The sequence below is a fragment of the Stegodyphus dumicola genome, chromosome 4 (assembly GCF_044657685.1).
Source record: "Stegodyphus dumicola isolate Sdum_Otavi_A_Nest chromosome 4, ASM4465768v1".
Classification (NCBI taxonomy): Eukaryota; Metazoa; Arthropoda; class Arachnida; order Araneae; family Eresidae; genus Stegodyphus; species Stegodyphus dumicola.
Genome location: NC_140771.1, coordinates 110577707 through 110595643, shown reverse-complemented (window position 1 = coordinate 110595643; position 17937 = coordinate 110577707). Strand labels below are relative to the sequence as shown.

General features: G+C 33.1%; 1 protein-coding gene across 3 annotated transcripts in view; it reads left to right on the top strand.

The window, feature by feature from the left end:
* The window catches only part of Larp4B (La-related protein 4B), a 327432-nt gene that overhangs the window by 252374 nt on the left and 57121 nt on the right, over positions 1-17937 (top strand). For all 3 annotated transcript variants that reach the window (XM_085815337.1, XM_085815336.1, XM_085815338.1), the window contains one exon: positions 9973-10076. In XM_085815337.1, the coding sequence (XP_085671463.1) occupies positions 9973-10076 (104 nt within the window). The remainder of the gene's footprint in view (positions 1-9972; positions 10077-17937) is intronic.

Here is a 17937-nt window from a genome sequence, read left to right as displayed (position 1 = left end):
ACCTCTTGCATATAGCTGCAAAAAAAGCTACTGAAAAATTAATTGGCTCAGAAATTGAAATGTTGATAATAGATATATATTTTTACTTGGAAAAAAGTTCGAAACGGAAGCATAGCTTCAAAGTTGCTCAATTTTGGGACAGAATGCGAAATCTCGTAAAATTTTGAAATATTGCAGTACGAGATGGTTGTCTCTTTTAGAATCTATAACAAGGATTTTGGAACAGTGGGATGCTGTGATAAATTTTTTTGGAGATAAACCAGATAACAGTGAGAATGAAGGAAAGAGATTGCAAAACATTAAAAAAATTTTGCAGTCACCGACCACCAAATTGTACTTGTTATTTTTGAAAAATACTTTGCCTTTGTTTATAACAGTAAATATTAATTTGCAACAACAAGCTCCTTATATACATAAATTGAGAAGAGAACTTTTTGAACTTTTAATGAATTTATTTGTTAGATTCGTAAAACCATCAGTAATTTCTAAAGAAAATGAAGATGTTACTTTAACGTCTATTCCATTTCAGAAGTATAGTAAACAAAAAGAAAATGAAAATTTAGTGATTGGTGCGGAAACAAGACTATATTTAAAAAATGCCAAGTTGAATGAAAGTGAAGTGAAATCATTTTTCAATTCTGTGCGAGCTTTTTTTGTAACTGCATGTTCATATATAATTGATAAATTTCCACTGAGTGATCCATTTCTAAAACATGCTGAAGTTGCTGACATCAACTTGAGAACTGAAGTCTTATTTTCATCTGTTCTTTACTTGATGAATACTTTTCCATCCATTATTGATGAAAAATGTCTTAATCAAGTAGAAATTGAATTTTCCATGTATCAAGCAGATGATTTGAAAGAAATTGTAGATTTGCGTATTGATATAGCATGGGGAGAAATTGCCAAATTAAAAAATATGAATGGGTGTATTAAATACAAAGTATTGCCTTCTGTAATGCTTGCTGTCTTAATAATACCTCATTCAAATGCAGCTTGCGAAAGAATTTTTTCTATTGTTAAAAAAAATCAGACGGAATTTCGACCAAATTTAGGTCTTAAAACTCTTGAAGCAGTTTTGATTGAAAAAGTAAATATGCAGGCAAATGAAGAACTGTGTTATAAAAAAACATTCTCAAAATCAGAACTTAAGCTTGCTAAGCATGCTACATATAAATCTTTGCATTCATAAATTATGCGTATTTTGTTTAATACTTATATGTATCATTCTTGGTTTTTTAAATTTTATTTTCCTGTAGAAATCATATCCAGAATAAAGATATGATTTATAGCTTCTGATTTTTTCTATGATTAGTAGTGATTTGAAGTACTTTTTATTAGTGAATGCTTGAGGAGTTAAAAGAAAATTTCTAATTAAATATGCATATAATTTACAAGGTGTATTTTTAATTATTCAGTTTTATATGTATATGGATTTTAAATGTAATAAAATTGATTACAATTAATTATTAATTTAAAATTAATGAATGGTTAATTACAACATACGCTACGTGCACATTTTCAAAGTTGTAAAAATGTCGTTCGCGCGTTGACTACTGACAAGGTTTGCTGAAGGTTGGAGTCTATGTGTAATTAGGCAGGTGCTTATTTTTTTTTTTTTTTCTTAAAATGTGCTTGAAAAGTGCTTATTTTTTTAACTAAAATGTGGCTATGAACCCTGTAACAGGAAGCTAGGACTACCTGCACCTCTGAAAAGTTGAACACAGGGTTCTGAGATCCTTCCTCTATACCACAGTTAGGCAGCCATTTTCAAACACTGCAAAGGTGTGCAGCTGTCCAGCATAATGCCTGCCCAAACCATTGGTCCTTAAGAGTCCTTAAATTTTTTTAATCGATTTTTGGTCCTTAAAAGTCCTTAATTTTGGCTAAAATTAAGGGACTTCATGTGAAGATTCAGCTGATGTTTAATCAATTAATATTTGTATTTAATTTTGAAAATATGATACATTATTAAATTTATCCCTACAGTAGTATGTGCATCAATCACTAATTTTATTTTCATCAAGTTTAAAAGTACTTTGGTAAATCGAAGCTTTCCTTTTTCTTTTCCTGCTGTGGATTTCATGGGCAGTGCTGTGCAGCCTGGACTCCTAGTTTCTGCCATGAGAACCTCCTGGTTTTTCATATATAAAGATTAGCAGCTGTGAATATTTATAAGAAATATTGTTTGATGCATATAAGAATAGTTCAAAGGAACGATGAGCAACTGCATTATAATAACTGATATGTAACTAAGATTAAAATGGCTTTATCCTCTAAGCTGTCCACGTTCTTATTCTACTTTACATTGTATTATAAAAACTAGAAGGTCCTTAATTTTAATCATCTGAAATTTCTGTCTGTTTTTACGACTGCCATTTTGAGTGTGAATAAGCATTTTGAAGGAATATTTTTGGCGATTCACTGCCTATATATGGTAAATCTTTTGAATGGGTTCATGAGTTATAATTTGTTTCTATTTCTTATATAAATGATGGGATTCTCTAGTTTCAAAGCAAGAAGTGAAACATAAACATTTCAAAATTCATTTTTTCTTATAAAGAGCTTTTAAACAACTTTTCGCTTATGAGGATGTGAATTCTTTTATTAAACGGTTCTAAATTTGATGATTTTAAAATTAGTTTCTAAAGAAATTTTTAATTCCGAGATCTGAGAATTTTTCGACGACTTATTTTAAAACATCGTAGCATTGATAAATTTCATTGTAATAACTGTAATATATTGAAATTATATTAAAAAAAGAACATTAAAATAAAACATTTTTATTTTTCACTGTCATATTATAAAGTTTCATTTTGAATGTGAAAAATAAACAAGGTATAATGCTATAAAGCATAATTTGTGAAACAGCTCTTAGCAAAAGCAAAATTAGCTATTTAATTAATTAAAAATTTCTTGTTTTTAATTTTTTCATGGTAAGAGTTTTTCCCATGTAATTGTCTCAGATTATTTAAAATTCTCAGAATGGGCGTCAGTTTTCTCTATAAAATTAATTTTATACTTTTTTCCTCCTCTCTCTCTCTCTCTCTCTCTCTTTTTTTTTTTTTTTTTTTTTCTCTAAAATATTTCTGTCTTTTTGCTGTTACAGAAATGGTAGGGATAATTTTTCTTTAGGATTTTAGACATTGCAGCTTGGAAAGTTTAGAAGGATTTGAAGGCAAGATTAATAGACCCACGATTCTGGAAGATTCGAAAAATATGTGACAAAATGAAAAATGTCTCCATGGTATCAACACGTAATGGATGTATTTTACAGAAAGTTTTCAATGAATTTCTTACTTTTTGGAGAACGTCTGGAAGAACAATGAAAACATAATATTTGAATGTTTTACTTCTGATACTAGAATCTTAACATGTTTATCTTCCCTTTATTTTCTCTACTTTTCACTAGACACAATCATTGAAAATATCAAAAATTCTATGGGCAGGCATTATAGAAAGGGTTTTTTATTAATAAAGAAATTGAAAACTTACAATTTAAAAGATTCATTTAATATTTCTTAATGCATCATACACATAGCTGGCAATAGGCATTTTCCCACCTGATGCAATCTCTGTGAATCCTAAATCCTGCTTCCAATGCCTGCTCTAAATTCTAAAAGTTCTGCCATTTCTAGATTTTGTTGTTCGGTTCGGTCTGTCACTAAATTCTGGAAATTCTGACACATCATCTTTGTAACCGGCCTTTGCTGTATATATTTCATATTTATTCTGAATGTTCATATTACTAAAGAAATTTAAAATTAGCCACTTTTTATGTACATTCTAAATGCATTTAGTGTTTTTTATAATAACAGAAATCCTTATAGTGTTTTTTATAATAACAGAAATCCTTAATTAAATCCAAAAATTCTAAAATGAAAAGGAAACGTTTTGAAGAAAGAAACTAAATAAGAATAACTGATAAGAATAACATAAAGAAAATTATTCTCTTCGAAGATATGTGCAGTTATTATTATGTAAATTACCCAGTTTATGATTTCAGCCTTTACTATAATTTCCCATTTCTATTTCCTCATATGATATAGTTATTGAGCCAGATTAAATTTTAATTAAATTGTATAATCTTTGAACCGCTAGTCCACATAATTAGTTTGAATTTGACTGTTCTTGTTACTTAAACCTTTGTCTGATATTTTAGTTACAGGGTTCGTAGTGGTCCTTACAAGTGCTTATAAGTCCTTATATTTGAAAATAAAATATAAAAGCCCTTATAGGTGCTTACTTTTTCTCTAAAGCACTTATATTTTTTGTTTTTAGTGCTCTCCTTTTTTTTTTTTTTTTTTTTTTTTCTTTTAGTGCTTTTGTTTTTTAATTCATGCACATTTTTTCCCTGTACCAAAGCTGAAACTAAATAAACAACTTTTCTTCCTTATATGGAACATCAGACGGTGAATCATACTCCCAGAAATAGCTTTTCGCCCCTTTCTCTGCATTTACATAACCTATGGTGCGTGTGAGTACAGACAATCGTTCTATTGGTCAAAAAATTGCGAAAACATTAGAAAATTCCGGTACATTCCGTATTCTTTTGCTCCCACCCAATACTACACACTTTTGAATTTCTATCAAGATTTTAATAATTTACATTCTCGTTCTGCATGGTCAGTTCATATTCGTGTTTATTATGATCAGTATGCTTATATTATGAGCATATGTATGAATATTTATAATAATATATTTGCAGTAACTACTGAAGTATAGATAAACTTCAAAAATGGGTGTTTTAAGACAGATTAGTTTTCTAAGGAATAATATTTGGAAATTTGGAATGGTGTAAATAAAGTGAAAGTAATCAAATAGGCAAAATAATTTGGGGGGGCAATGCATTATACAGTATGGAAGTTGTGGGTTCTCACCTATCTCCACAAAATCTTTTTTGGGGGGAGGGGGTCACTTTCCAACCTGGATTGAATAGGACTAAAAGTTCTGTGGTCTACCAACCCAAGCAAAGAATGATTCTATTCCAGAAATTTAATGCAGTCTGTTCAAAATTAGAATGAAAAACACCCCAAATTGGTAAATTAATCAATATGAGTATGGCAGGGATATCGCACAGAGCACAACGTATCCTGCTCAGTGATAAATATTCCACATGGGCGCAAGACTGTGAAAACTGGATGAAGCAAAGGGGTGTTTTCCTTTATTTAGTAATTTATTCTCCGAATACCGGCAGGAGTTCATTCTGATTGAATAATATCACATGCAGACGTATTACACAATATTGTTTGCAATATTTCACAGAGATAAGAGAGTTTTACTGTGCTTGCTAAGCAAATTATTTTTCAGTTCCATTCGGCTCTTTTTTTATATGATGCACATATCGAAATGTCAAAACCGTTATTATGCTGAAAAATCTATAGAACGGCTACAATTTAACCCCCTTCTTCTTTTACTAATTATGCTCGACTATCCGGAATTTTCAGATATTCGGCGATTTCCGAATATGCCGGTTAGTTAAGCTTTTAAAGGATGATTGCATGAAACAATTTCTAGTCTCCAGATTTCAGAAAAGTGCCTTTTTTTACTTAAATTACTTTGCTTGCAATAACTGTTAAGGAAAAACTGTTATACAAGAAAATTTAGAAAATGTTCAGAATTTTGATTTAAGTTAAATTATTTAAATATGAGTGGAAAAATAAATAATTTATTTTTTGATGCGAAGCGAATGTAATAAGTATGGCTTATTATTCTTTATTTTCTCTGTTTTGAACCGAAATTTCTTCATTAAATCTTGTAATATAATTTAGTTCTACATAGTTTTTTCTCTCATTGTAAACTAGTTCTGTAAATTGAAATTCTATTTAAAATTTAAAAAAAAAAAAATGTAATTGTTTTCCCTGGTTGAGTAATGCTCATTCTCTCTTCATAAATACTGAATTTCTCATATTTTAAATTACAAGTCTAATTTTTCTTTTAAGGTTATGCTGTTGTGTATAATGTAATTAGACAGGTGCTTATTTTTTTCTTAAAATGTGCTTAAAAAGTGCTTATAGGTGCTTATTTTTTAACTAAAAATGTGACTACAAACCCTGAGTTAATTTCAGGCATAGCGATAATGTGCTTTACGTCTGTCGGGGTTTTGGACTATTTAACTTTTATACCAGATCAATTAAACTCTCATAGGTACATTGTGGAGAGGTTGACAAGTTAGGAGGTAAAGCATGCAGAAACTAGCAAGAGCATTAGTTTGCATATTGAGACAAATCTGTAATTGTTAGAAAAGATGCTTTAAAGAGAAGGAAATCGATATAAACAAGCCAAAATGTTTGCAAAGGCTTTTAGAGACATTAGGTATTTTTGAAAGCAGGAAAGATACAAAATTAACAACGCCTTCGCCGGGAATCGGAACAGCGGACCTCTGGAATACCGGCCCAGTGTGCAAACCACTACACCATGAAAGGTTGCCAGGAAGGTGGGAAAAAAAACGTATAGGCCTGCACCTCTGAAATTCAAATTAAATGACGGATAAAAATATTTTGTTGAGTGTTGTTACAAAACATAAGTGTTTTGTAGCTTTTAATGTGTAATTATCCTCATATCGTTTAAGAATCAATGTCATAAATTACATGTATTTTAAACTGTGAAATTTTATTAGATTTTGATTTTAAGAAGGCTTTTTTAACAAATATTGTTAAAAAAAATAAAATTTAATGGTGGCCATGTAAATCCATAATGACTCAGATTATCTAATTACCTAATTTAATCATTTATAACTAACTACTTAACCTTAAAAAATATCTCTACATATTAAATCGAGTTATTGCCTTTCATTAATACTCACTGTGGTCACAAGATAAAACACAAAAAAAATGTAAAAATTCAAGTAAAACTTATTCTTTGCAAATATTGAGACTTAGAGTGTTCATAGATCATGGGACAAACTTGGAGGGTACTAAAACATGCATTTTTAGTGTTCAGGGTGTTTCATAGATCATGGGACGAACTTGGAGGGGTGGTGAAGGGTACTAAACGTGCATTTTTTCATAGGAATGTAGGGTTTAAAGTTACAGGTTAAGGCAGGAATGCAAAAAAATGACACGAGTGGAAAATGTGTTTATGCACAAAATCAACACGAAGTGCTTCTTTTTATCAGCACAATATTCACAATAAATGTTCAAAATTGTGACCATCAGTAGTAATACATGCTTGGTAATGTCGCGGAAGGGATTGACGAACATTTTGAAAAATGGCAGGATTTCGCGTGCGCTTGCAGCCACATTGGATAGTTGTGCAATGAGGTCCTCCATTGAGTCTAGGGGAGTCTCGTAAATGATGCTCTTCAGATGGCCCCATTAAAAAAAAAAAAAAAAATCCAAGCTGTATAAAAATGGCGAACGGGGTGGCCGTTGAATGGGTCCACCATGACCAATCCATCGGCTCGAAAATGTCCCAGCCAAGTAATTGCAGACTCGCACGTGGTTATGGGCTGGTGCACCATCATGCTAGAACCACGTGCAATCACGAACGACAGCCAGAACATCCTGCAGCAATTCCAGTAGCACCTCTTGCAGAAAAATCTGATAACATAAGCCATTTGTACGTGCAGGTAAGAGGTATGGGCCTATGAGGTAGTCATTAACAATACCTGCCCACACATTCATGGAGAAGCAGGTTTGGAATGCATGTGGACATGTGCTGTGTGGATTATGAGTTGTCCACATGTACATGTTGTGGCTATTGAAGATGCCATCTTGTGAGAAAGTTTTACTCTCTGCAAATGGTATGGGTGCAAACCATTTTCATGCAATACTCTCCAAACGGTGGAATGACTTAGCTGCAGACGACGTGCAATAGCTCTTGTACTTGTCTGAGGTGATCCATGCACAATGTTGAAGATGAATTCTTCAATGCAAGGTTGTCTTTCTTGCACTCCTAGTGTTATAGGTGGCTTCAAATGACCCATTTTTGCACAGAGACTGATGCAACCTGTCAAACATGTGTGCTTCGGCATACACCTGTTCGGAAACCGTTCCTGGTACAACCGTAGCGCTGCTCTGCCATTCCCATTAGCAGCACGATACATGAGATGCATGTCAGCGTTTTCCCTGTGCGTAAACTTGCCCATCACTCTCGACAGCAGAGTTTCAAATGATCCGCTGATGCATCAGATCGTGGTTTGTCTGGCTCACTACCGCTGTATTGCCAACTAATCACAGCTGTAGCTCCTATTACTGTTAGTGTTCCCTTTTTTGAACATTTATTGTGTATACTGTATTGCTGCAAAGAAGCACTTTGCGTTGATTTTGTACAAACACATTTTTCTCTCTCTCTCTCTCTCTTCCCCCCCCCCAATTCCTGCTTTGACCCGTCACTTTATACCCTATATTCTTATACAAAAAATGCATGTTTTAGTATGCTCCACCCCTACAAGTTTGTCCCATGATCTATGAAACACCCTGTATATACAAAATAACTTTTCACCTCTGGTGCTTTAATGGCTTATTGGAGCCTTAAAGTACCTTAACTGGGTTATAACCCCAGGAAATCTACACAAAGCTATGACATTGACTACATTAAGAAGAGCCTCACTAACTTTCAACACTTGCCAGCCGTGCCTACATCAGGCCTTTAGGTTTGTTTTAATCAGCAAGTCTCTCTCTAGACAAGCAGCGACAAACATTGAGTCTTTTGTTATGAATCATACTGATTATGATCTTACTTCTCATTTTAATCTATGCCGTTTGACTTAAAATCTACCTGCTATTTACTAAACCTCTAGACTGACCAAGTGTGTGACAAAATGAGATACAAAAAAATCAACATAAAGCTAATTGTTAGTAAAACGTAAATGTCACTTATCTTCTTTCAAATATGACCAACTATTATAAGTGTAAAATATTTAATGCTACTTGATAAGTTGCAGAAAGTTTATTTTATTCTCAAACTTATTAAAAATTAATTATGTAAGTTAATTCATATTTAGTAATAATGCATACTACTTAGGGATTTATTTTATTTTTAGGATGGTATTACGAAAGTGAAATTCAGACATAGAATAATATTTTTAATTGAACTTATTCAGTTCCCATTTGCTCATAGGTCCTTCATTTTTTTCACTAATGGCCCTTAAAAGTACTTAATTTCCGTGTGCAGAAATGTGTACGAACCCTGACAACGTGAGAGCTAGGAAGCTATAGGAGTACTTTGTTGTCACTTTTAAAGTGCCAAATAATGACCCTCATTTGTTACTGTAAATCTTGGTCGACCTTTTCCAGGTCTTCTGGATATGAAAATTGCAAATAACGCTAGGTGTTACATTGAGCTCTGTAGCCACCTGCGCTTGTGATTGGCCTACCTCCCATCTGCCGACAGTTCTCCATCTCATTCCATCATCTATGTGTTTATAAACATAATTTATAAATTGTCTTAATTTTGCACACGTGTGTAGTTTATTTAGGCTAACAGTAGAATGGTATGGCACTCAATGATATGTAAAGTAACCATTTAAATATTAGATAGATTTAGATGAGTATTAATGCAGATTATCTTATACATGAAAATTTTTTGATTTAATATTTAGATATATTGATTTTTTGCCCTGAAAACATGTTTCTTTTTAGAAATAAATGTAAAATGCTTATTTACAACTTTTAAAGCAGATTGAAAATTAAAAAAATAACTTGTCATTGGAGCTTCTATGAAAAATAACTTGCTGTTTACACATTGTAACTGCTGCAAAGGTTCCAGTTGAAAAATATTTTAATGAAGCCAAATAAGTGCTTTGCCCTCATTTGTAACATGCTCATAATATTGCTTGTACTTCTAAATATGTAGATTATTTAATTAGAAAAAATTTTCAGCGAAACTTGGCAAAGTTTTGAACTGTGTATTAGTACAAAATCTGTGCTTTAAAAAGAGAAAGCATATAATATTCTAATGACTTCCATTGGAATATTTTCTTGCAGTATATCTAACAGTAGTTAATATTTGAGTGCTCTTTCCCTACAGAGTCTGCAGTTGTCCAAGTTGATGAAGCTGGTGAAAAAGTTCGTCCAAATCCTCGATCTGGTGTCCTTATCTTAAGAGAAATTCCAGAGAATACACCTTTAAAGGTGAGTTTAATATGTGTTATTTTAATGCTTGAGAATATAAATGACATATCATTGACTATCTGCAGTGATCAGAATAATCAGAGAAAAAATGCAATAAAGTTGATTTCAGTTTTTCATAGTCTTTTTGTGTTACATGTCACTAAAAGAGAAATTGTGTTTATTTCACTGTCTTAGATCATGATTATTGTACAAGTTAGAAAAAAAGATCTCCATTCTTCTGTATAATACTGTTTATACTTGCTATATCATACTGATTATGATCTTACTTCTCGTTTTAATCTATGCCGTTTGACATAAAATCTACCTGCTATTTACTAAACCTCTAGACCAGTGTTTCCCAACCTTTTTTGTGCCATGCCCTACCTAATCCTCTCTAAAATTCTTAAGCTCCCCTTAGCATATACATAATTTTTAATATTTAAAAATTGAAATGTTCACGAAAGAAACTTGAATGATAGCTTTTAGGAAGAAATGACTACGAAATTTTCTGAGCAAACGCAGGAAGTGAACTTTCAAAACATGGAGAACTGAAATTCAAAAACAAACTCATTTTAGTGAAAGTTTTTTTTTTTTTTTTTTTTTTTTTTTAATGTATATATATATATTATGTTAAGTATTGGTAATTTTTATTATTTAAATTTAGCGAGTTCCTTACGCTTGATATTTGCTGCAAAGAAATTTTATGTCAGGTTCCAATTAAGATAACTTGAGTCTCAAGTCTCCTGGTTTCATACCCCCCCCCCCTTTTTTTTTTTTCTCTCTGCAAAACATTTATGGCACTAAATCCACATTCAGCAAAATATGAAGATGGAAACGGTAACAATAGTTCTCTTGCAAATTTTGTTGCATTTGGATATCTGATTCTGGTTTCCTCACAAAGCTATGACATAGCTTCTTTTAAATTAAATAAAGTTTTAATTGACTCATCATTTTGCATTTCTGCGAGTTCTCTTCTTTTTACTGCATATTTGATTTATCAGTCAAATCCACTAGCATTGGCTGCATCATCCAAGTTGGGAAATTAATTCGTTTTAAGTTACAAAATCTTTTAAATCAGCCGATAAAATTTTCAGATGGTCGCCAATAACAAGTATAGTGGTAGTCGTGTCACATTTTTGGAGCCAATGAAACTTTTCAAAATTTTTGTGGTAAGTAGTACAGTCAAAAGTCGTTAATTCGGACACCCGTAATCCGGAATGATCTATAATCCGGACCTCAAAGCTAAAATCTTTCTGCGCATGCGCCGCATATACGCATGCGCATAGGCGTTTTACTCGTGCGCGCAAGACATTTACGACTGCGCATATGCATCTGCGCAAGTTCAGAATACATTTTCGCGTGCGTGTTTAATGTATAAAGGACGGTTTAAGCTAAAATTATCTAATTATCTATTTCAGTTAATGTTGATAATGGCGTTGTTCCTTAATCTTCAAACTGGATCCGGCTTATTATTTTTTGCAGACTGTAAGAGCAATTTTCTAAAAGTAAGCTTGAACTTTCGATTATGTCAAATAGAATTTCCGATGCTGGAGCTCCCAAAGGATCTAGAAAACGAAAGTATGTTTCGATGTCCATCAAACAAAAAAACGAATTGCTACAAAAAATGGATAAAAACATATCCTTTGTTTATCTAACCGTTCCGAAATCTGTTTACAGTTTCACGCTGCTCTGCGCGAGGGGGGGGCACGTCAGGGCGCGCAATGAACTGGAAGTTGATCTGTCAACACTTTCGTTATCTTCAGGGCAGATGTTTTTATTTTAGTCAGCTTATAATTCCTTACTAAATGTAGCATTTAATTTCGATGTACTCCGTCTTTATATGATTTAAATCAAATTCCTCGTCATTATAAATATCACAAATACAAATCACAGTTTTCTGGTTGCAATTTTCTAATTTCGGCTATGCGTAAGGTATGCTTTACGCATCCGCGCGTTAAAAGAAATGTTTAATAAAGTAAACAAATAAATATTAGGCTTCTTTTTTGGTAAATTTGGATACCCTTTAGATCATAATTGCTCATTATTTTATAAATTACGGTTTCATATTTTTAATTTTATAATTTCTGCATGCCATCTTACCAGATTTAAACTGATGATCTATAATCCGGAATCGCCGAAGTCCCGACGAGTCCGGATTAAAGACTTTTGACTGTATATGCCTGAGATAATTCAACAAAGGTAATGAAAGCAAATATCTTCCTTTTCCATCGACATAAGTTTTATTTGCTCCTTGAAGTTGTTTATTTGATATATTTAATTTTTCGGCTAAATAACTCACAATATAATAAGATATTGGCTATATAACTCACAATTGCCTTGTTATTATCCGTTAATGGATTTTTCATTACAGGTTTGTTGCTTAAAAAATAACTAAGAGTATCAAATAGTTCCATAAATCTTTCCAAGCAGTTCCCTTTCCTTCTTACTTCAGTGTGAAGTACAAGTCCCATATAGTCTTCATAAAATTACTTGAAAAGACGTTCACATTTGGCCCTAGCTTTAATAGCATTGATACACTTTATAACTGAATTTAGTACTTCATTTAGAACAGGCTAATTGTTTTTAGCTACCAGGTTTTTTCTATGAATAACACAATGCACAAGAAGCGTTTCTGGATTCTCATGTTTTATCAATTTTAAGCAACCCTTTCTCTTATTCCGCGCTTTATTTTATTTTTCAACCATCATATTAGGGGCACCATCTGCAGTACAAGATGTATTACATTTTTATTGACATATTTTTTATATCTAAGTAATTTTTTAGCTTACTATAAATAACTTTGGAGGTAATGGTGCTTTCTAATGATTTACAGAAGAACATTTCTTCCGCAAAATCCCCTTTATGAATATATCTTACATAAGTTACAAGTACGGCCTCACTGTCTCTCAAAGTTGGTTCATCCAATTGCACCGAAAATTTTCTTGTTTTCAGCTTTTCAAAAAGTTGTTTTCAATATCCTCACTCGTTTCATCTTTCTTCTGCAAACACTATTATTTAGTGCCATAGCTTTAACGTCTTTGTCATCTTTTTCAAGAGCAGTTTTAAATGCTGATATTGATGGTTTGATTAAATTCTCCGCTATAGTAAGACTTTTCCCAGATTAAGCGATGAGTAATGAAATTTGATGAATAACCTCAAAAGCACGATTAACAGTTGTATTATGAGCAGTAAATAGAGACTTTAAAATTACTCTTTTTTCAAAATTTTTCCTTAAAGTGGGAAAATAATTCGAATCTGAATTAATATCAGCAATATGTTTCGCCTTCAAATGCTCCTCAAGACGACCTAGTTTCATTGGTCAGGCGTTATTGGCATAAAAGACAGAAGTTGACGGTTTATGCACCAGGTATGAAACCAAATTTAAAATATGCTTCTGAATACCGACGAACTTTTTTTCTTGCTTGCGCCCCTCATTTCACTAAGGGCTGAAATAAATAAATATAAGATCAATATAAACAAAGCTCAAAGCAGCTGCTGTTGCCATTCAAGGAAAGAATAATATACTGATTGCCATTTATACAGTAAAAAAATAATAAATTCGTTGGCTGAAATGTGCGAGAAACGTCTGGAAAGCATAATGTGTCAGTTATTTAAATGCCTTTTAAAAGCATTTAAATGTCTATGTCTACAGCGAGAATTCTTTATAAAATATTTTAAATGCACCGCAATTTAAAAACTTTTTTACGTATACATCACTTTTTCTTTATTTTGGAGAATAAAAAATGAAATTTCAAAAAATTTTGACTTCATGAAGCATATTTAGAAATTTGAACGTCCTTTGTTCCCTTAAATCCTTAGTCCATTTTCGAATTGCCCTTCTTAACAATCGCATTGCCCCCTTGTGGGGTGTGGGCCCCACATTGGGAAACACGACTCTAGACTGACCAAGTGTGTGACAAAAACAGACACAAAAAATCAACGTAAAGCTACTTGTTAGTAAAATGTAAATGTCACTTATCTTCTTTCAAATATGTCCAACTATTATAAGTGTAAAATATTTAATGCTACTTGATAAGTTGCATAAATAATTTTAATAAGTTTATTCTCAAACTTATTAAAATTATTTATGTTAGTTAATTCATATTTAGTAATAATGCATGCTACTTAGGGATCTATTTTATTTTTAGGATTGTATTACAAAAGTGAAATTCAGGCATAGAATAATATTTTTAATTGAACTTATTCATTTCCCATTTGCTCATTGGCCCTTAATTTTTTTCACTAATGGCCCTTAAAAGTACTTAATTTCCGTGTGCAGAAATGTGTGCTATATTTATAATGATAACCCTTTTCTGACTGTTCCATTTCAGTGACCTGCATGAAAAGTATTTTTATGTTTGATCATTTACTTCAGAATCTTAACAAAATTCAGGTCTTCTGATTCTCCCCCTCCCCAAAGAACAAAACACTTCCTTTAATATGAATTTATACTTAATTAATATGTTTTAGTAACTTTAGTGTGTGAGTAATTTAAGCATCTGATTCTGTATAAGGTGATACATGGAAAGTTTTCTCCCATGGGTGAGAACTCTTCAAAATTAGTTTCTTGACACAGAGTTGCCATGCTACCTGGAACACCGGAAAAAATCAACGTCAAGAGACTCGCACATGTGCAATGCATGTTGAACTAAAGAAAATGCTTTTTCTCATATAAAACAAAATCGGTTTAACCTCTATATACTGTATACACTGGATTTAGCGATATGATATGATGAGCAGTGAACAGGTCATTTTGATGTTGCTGACAATTTTCAAAATCGGGCCATGGCCGTAGCGTATACTAGGATTTTACTGCGAAATTTTTTAAACCTCTCTTCTCCCCCCCTTTTTTTTCCTTCTAATAAATGCCTTATTTTTCATTTTCCAGTAAAATAAAAAAATAGTACTGTACAAAGTCCGAAATCCGGACTCGTCAGGACTTCGCCGATTTTGGATTTTGGATTTTTCTGGATATTAGATCATCTAGTAAGATGGCATGTAGAATTTATAAAATTAAAAAGATGAAATCGTGATTTGTGAAATAATGAAGTATTTATGATCTGAAGGGTATCAAAATTTACAAAAAAAAAGAAGCTTAATATTTGTTTACCTTATTAAACATTTCTTTCAATGTAAGTTGTTTAAGTAGCTTCGTTTTTTGTGCTGATATGTTCTCTTGAATTCTGTAGACAGACATAATCTCTTGTTTTAGTTACATTGTTGAAGTCCTGTAACTGCTGTTTCGAGAATTTCGACTAACTTGTCAATCGAAATTTTCTCGTTTTCAGTAACTTCTCTGTCTGCACTATCGGTAGCAGAATTTCCTGGATCTAGAATCGTACTACAGATTTTGCCATTCATTAATTGATTGATGATTGAAAAGCATTGTCTTCACAATGGAAAACTTCTTTTATATCATCTTCATTTATTACAGCTTCTCCACATTTCTTTACAAAATTTGAAGGGGACAGTGAACGTTCAAATACTTTTTTTTAATTATTGTCATAGATTTATGAAATTTTGCATGCATGTGTATTTTACTATATATATATATTTTCCAAAATGCTCCATGCGATTTAATTTTTTCTGTTTCTTGTTATTTTTGCTTTATTTTTATTAAAAATGCATTGCAAACACAACTTAGTATCAATTAGTGAATTGCATAAAATGTTAGTTTTTAATTAATATTTCTTTCACATATACCTGAATTTTGGACAAAATTTCCCACTTTAATACACTTTAATTGGACTTTTATCCTCTCGGTGAATTCGCATTCAAATATGCATATTAATTTTTGTTACATGTATAAATGGGAATCTAGATTACATATTACAGTCATTTTGAATATAAAGCGCATGGAGCATTTTGAAGATGCAATAATTGCGAAAATTTCATTATGAGAAAAATACATTTTAAGAATATTTTTGTGCTTATCTATAATATTCTTACGAAATGTACAGGCGAGGTGAGATAGCTTCTCCGCAAAGCAGTTCTAGGGCTGCCATAAACTAGCAAGGAGGGCATGGTTGCCACATTTGGCAAGAAATCACCCATTCAGTGACAAAATTGGTGATGTACCATGGACGTTTGGAGAACCTTCTGAAACGAATTCTTACCGGTTTAGCCCAGAATGTTCTCGAACACAGGCCAAAAGCTATATAAACTCTGCTAGTCTGCAGTCAGTCAGTAAAGGCTCCTGTTTGGGACCGGTGCTGTATTTGTTCTACACAGCGGACTTTCCTAAGGCAAATCTTAGTAACAATATGATTCTAGCATGCTATGCAGATGATACTGCAGTAGCTGTTAGATCAATCCAACCCAACAGAGCCATTAGCATTCTTCAGGACTTTACTATTCAAATTGAAAACTGGTGTGCTAATTGGAAGATCTCCATCAATGGTGCGAAATCTCAACTCCTACTTATAGGGCGCAGAAGACTCCATAATACCTCAGTGCAACCTCTGTATCTTTTTGGACAACGTGTGCCAAGAGTTAATAATGCGAATTATCTGGGGGTTATACTCAATCAGAGGCTCACCTGGCATACTCACATTAGACATGTTGCTGGTAAAGCCTTAGCGGCTGCTAATCAGCTTATGTCCTGTTAGGTAAAAACTCTGGACTTAGCCTTATTAGGAAACGCCATATTTACATTGCAATTCTGCGTCCCATCATGAGTTATGCATCACCGGCTTGGGCCGCCGCTTCTCCTGCTGACATCAAGAAGCTGCAGATAGTGCAGAACAAAATTTTGAGAATTATTACAGGGGCCCACTTTTATATCAGAAATGCTCTGCTTCACAATGATCTCAAGCTAGAGCCAATGGACGTCTACTTGCATAGACTCAATGTTAAATTTTTCAAAAAAGAACTCCTCACTGACACAGGAAACTTTAGTGCCACACTGAATTACTGCATAGATCCGAAGGACTTTACCATCCGTCCATTTACTGCGCACAGATTGCGCGACCATAATTTCGTGACCTAAGCTGTTTCATCTCTCGTGCATAATTGGCATGAGTTCTTGAATACATGAGCTTGCATTTGTTTATTTGTAGTATATATTGTCTGTAACATATTCCTGTATATACTTTTCATGTATCTGTTCATATGTTACTGAGTTTTCTGACCATTCTAGTATTTCACATCTTGACTGCCTTCCTTGCTAATTTACCTACTCCCATATGTCAGGTCTATTTGTGACTCCTTCAGAGACCATGGTCCACTTTCCTCTTCTTTTTCTCCTTCATTGCATCCTCTCATTGTGGGAATTCATATAATTGCTTCCATGTGAAGTGCCCTCAGGGCGTTACATCAGCAGAGCTTTCGACAGCCAAGCTTTCTTGGCTAGTAAAGCATAAGTATTCAGCATTAAAGCATTAGTCAGTCAGTGTGTGTGTCTCATCTAGTTAGTCTGTGCGGACAGCCAGCCAGTGAGTGCGGAGTGGGTCGTCGAGTGCATCGAAGAGTCTCTTAGGGTATTGCGGTTAGTGCATCGTTGAGAGAGCGTGTTGAGCTCCGGGAACGACTGAACCAGAGTCGGGAGCTAATCTCTGAGTGTCGTCGAGTGCATCGCAAGTTGTAGCATGGAGTTCCGAGAATGACAAAGCAGAGTCGCAAGCTGTACTCTAGTGCTGTGTCGCTGATCGTGTCATCGTGTTTACAGTAGTTCATCGACGACTGTAAAAACGTGTTTTGGAGCTGTCCTGACAATTCTGTCTAATAAAAGGTGTTTCGATACTTCATCCAGTGTCGTCGTTATTCACTCCAAATCTACGAACCCCGTACAAATGGGAAGGAAGAAAATAATGCAACAACTGGTGTCAGAAGAATAGGAAAAACATAACAATATTAACATGTCCTAATATATGATTTTATTTAA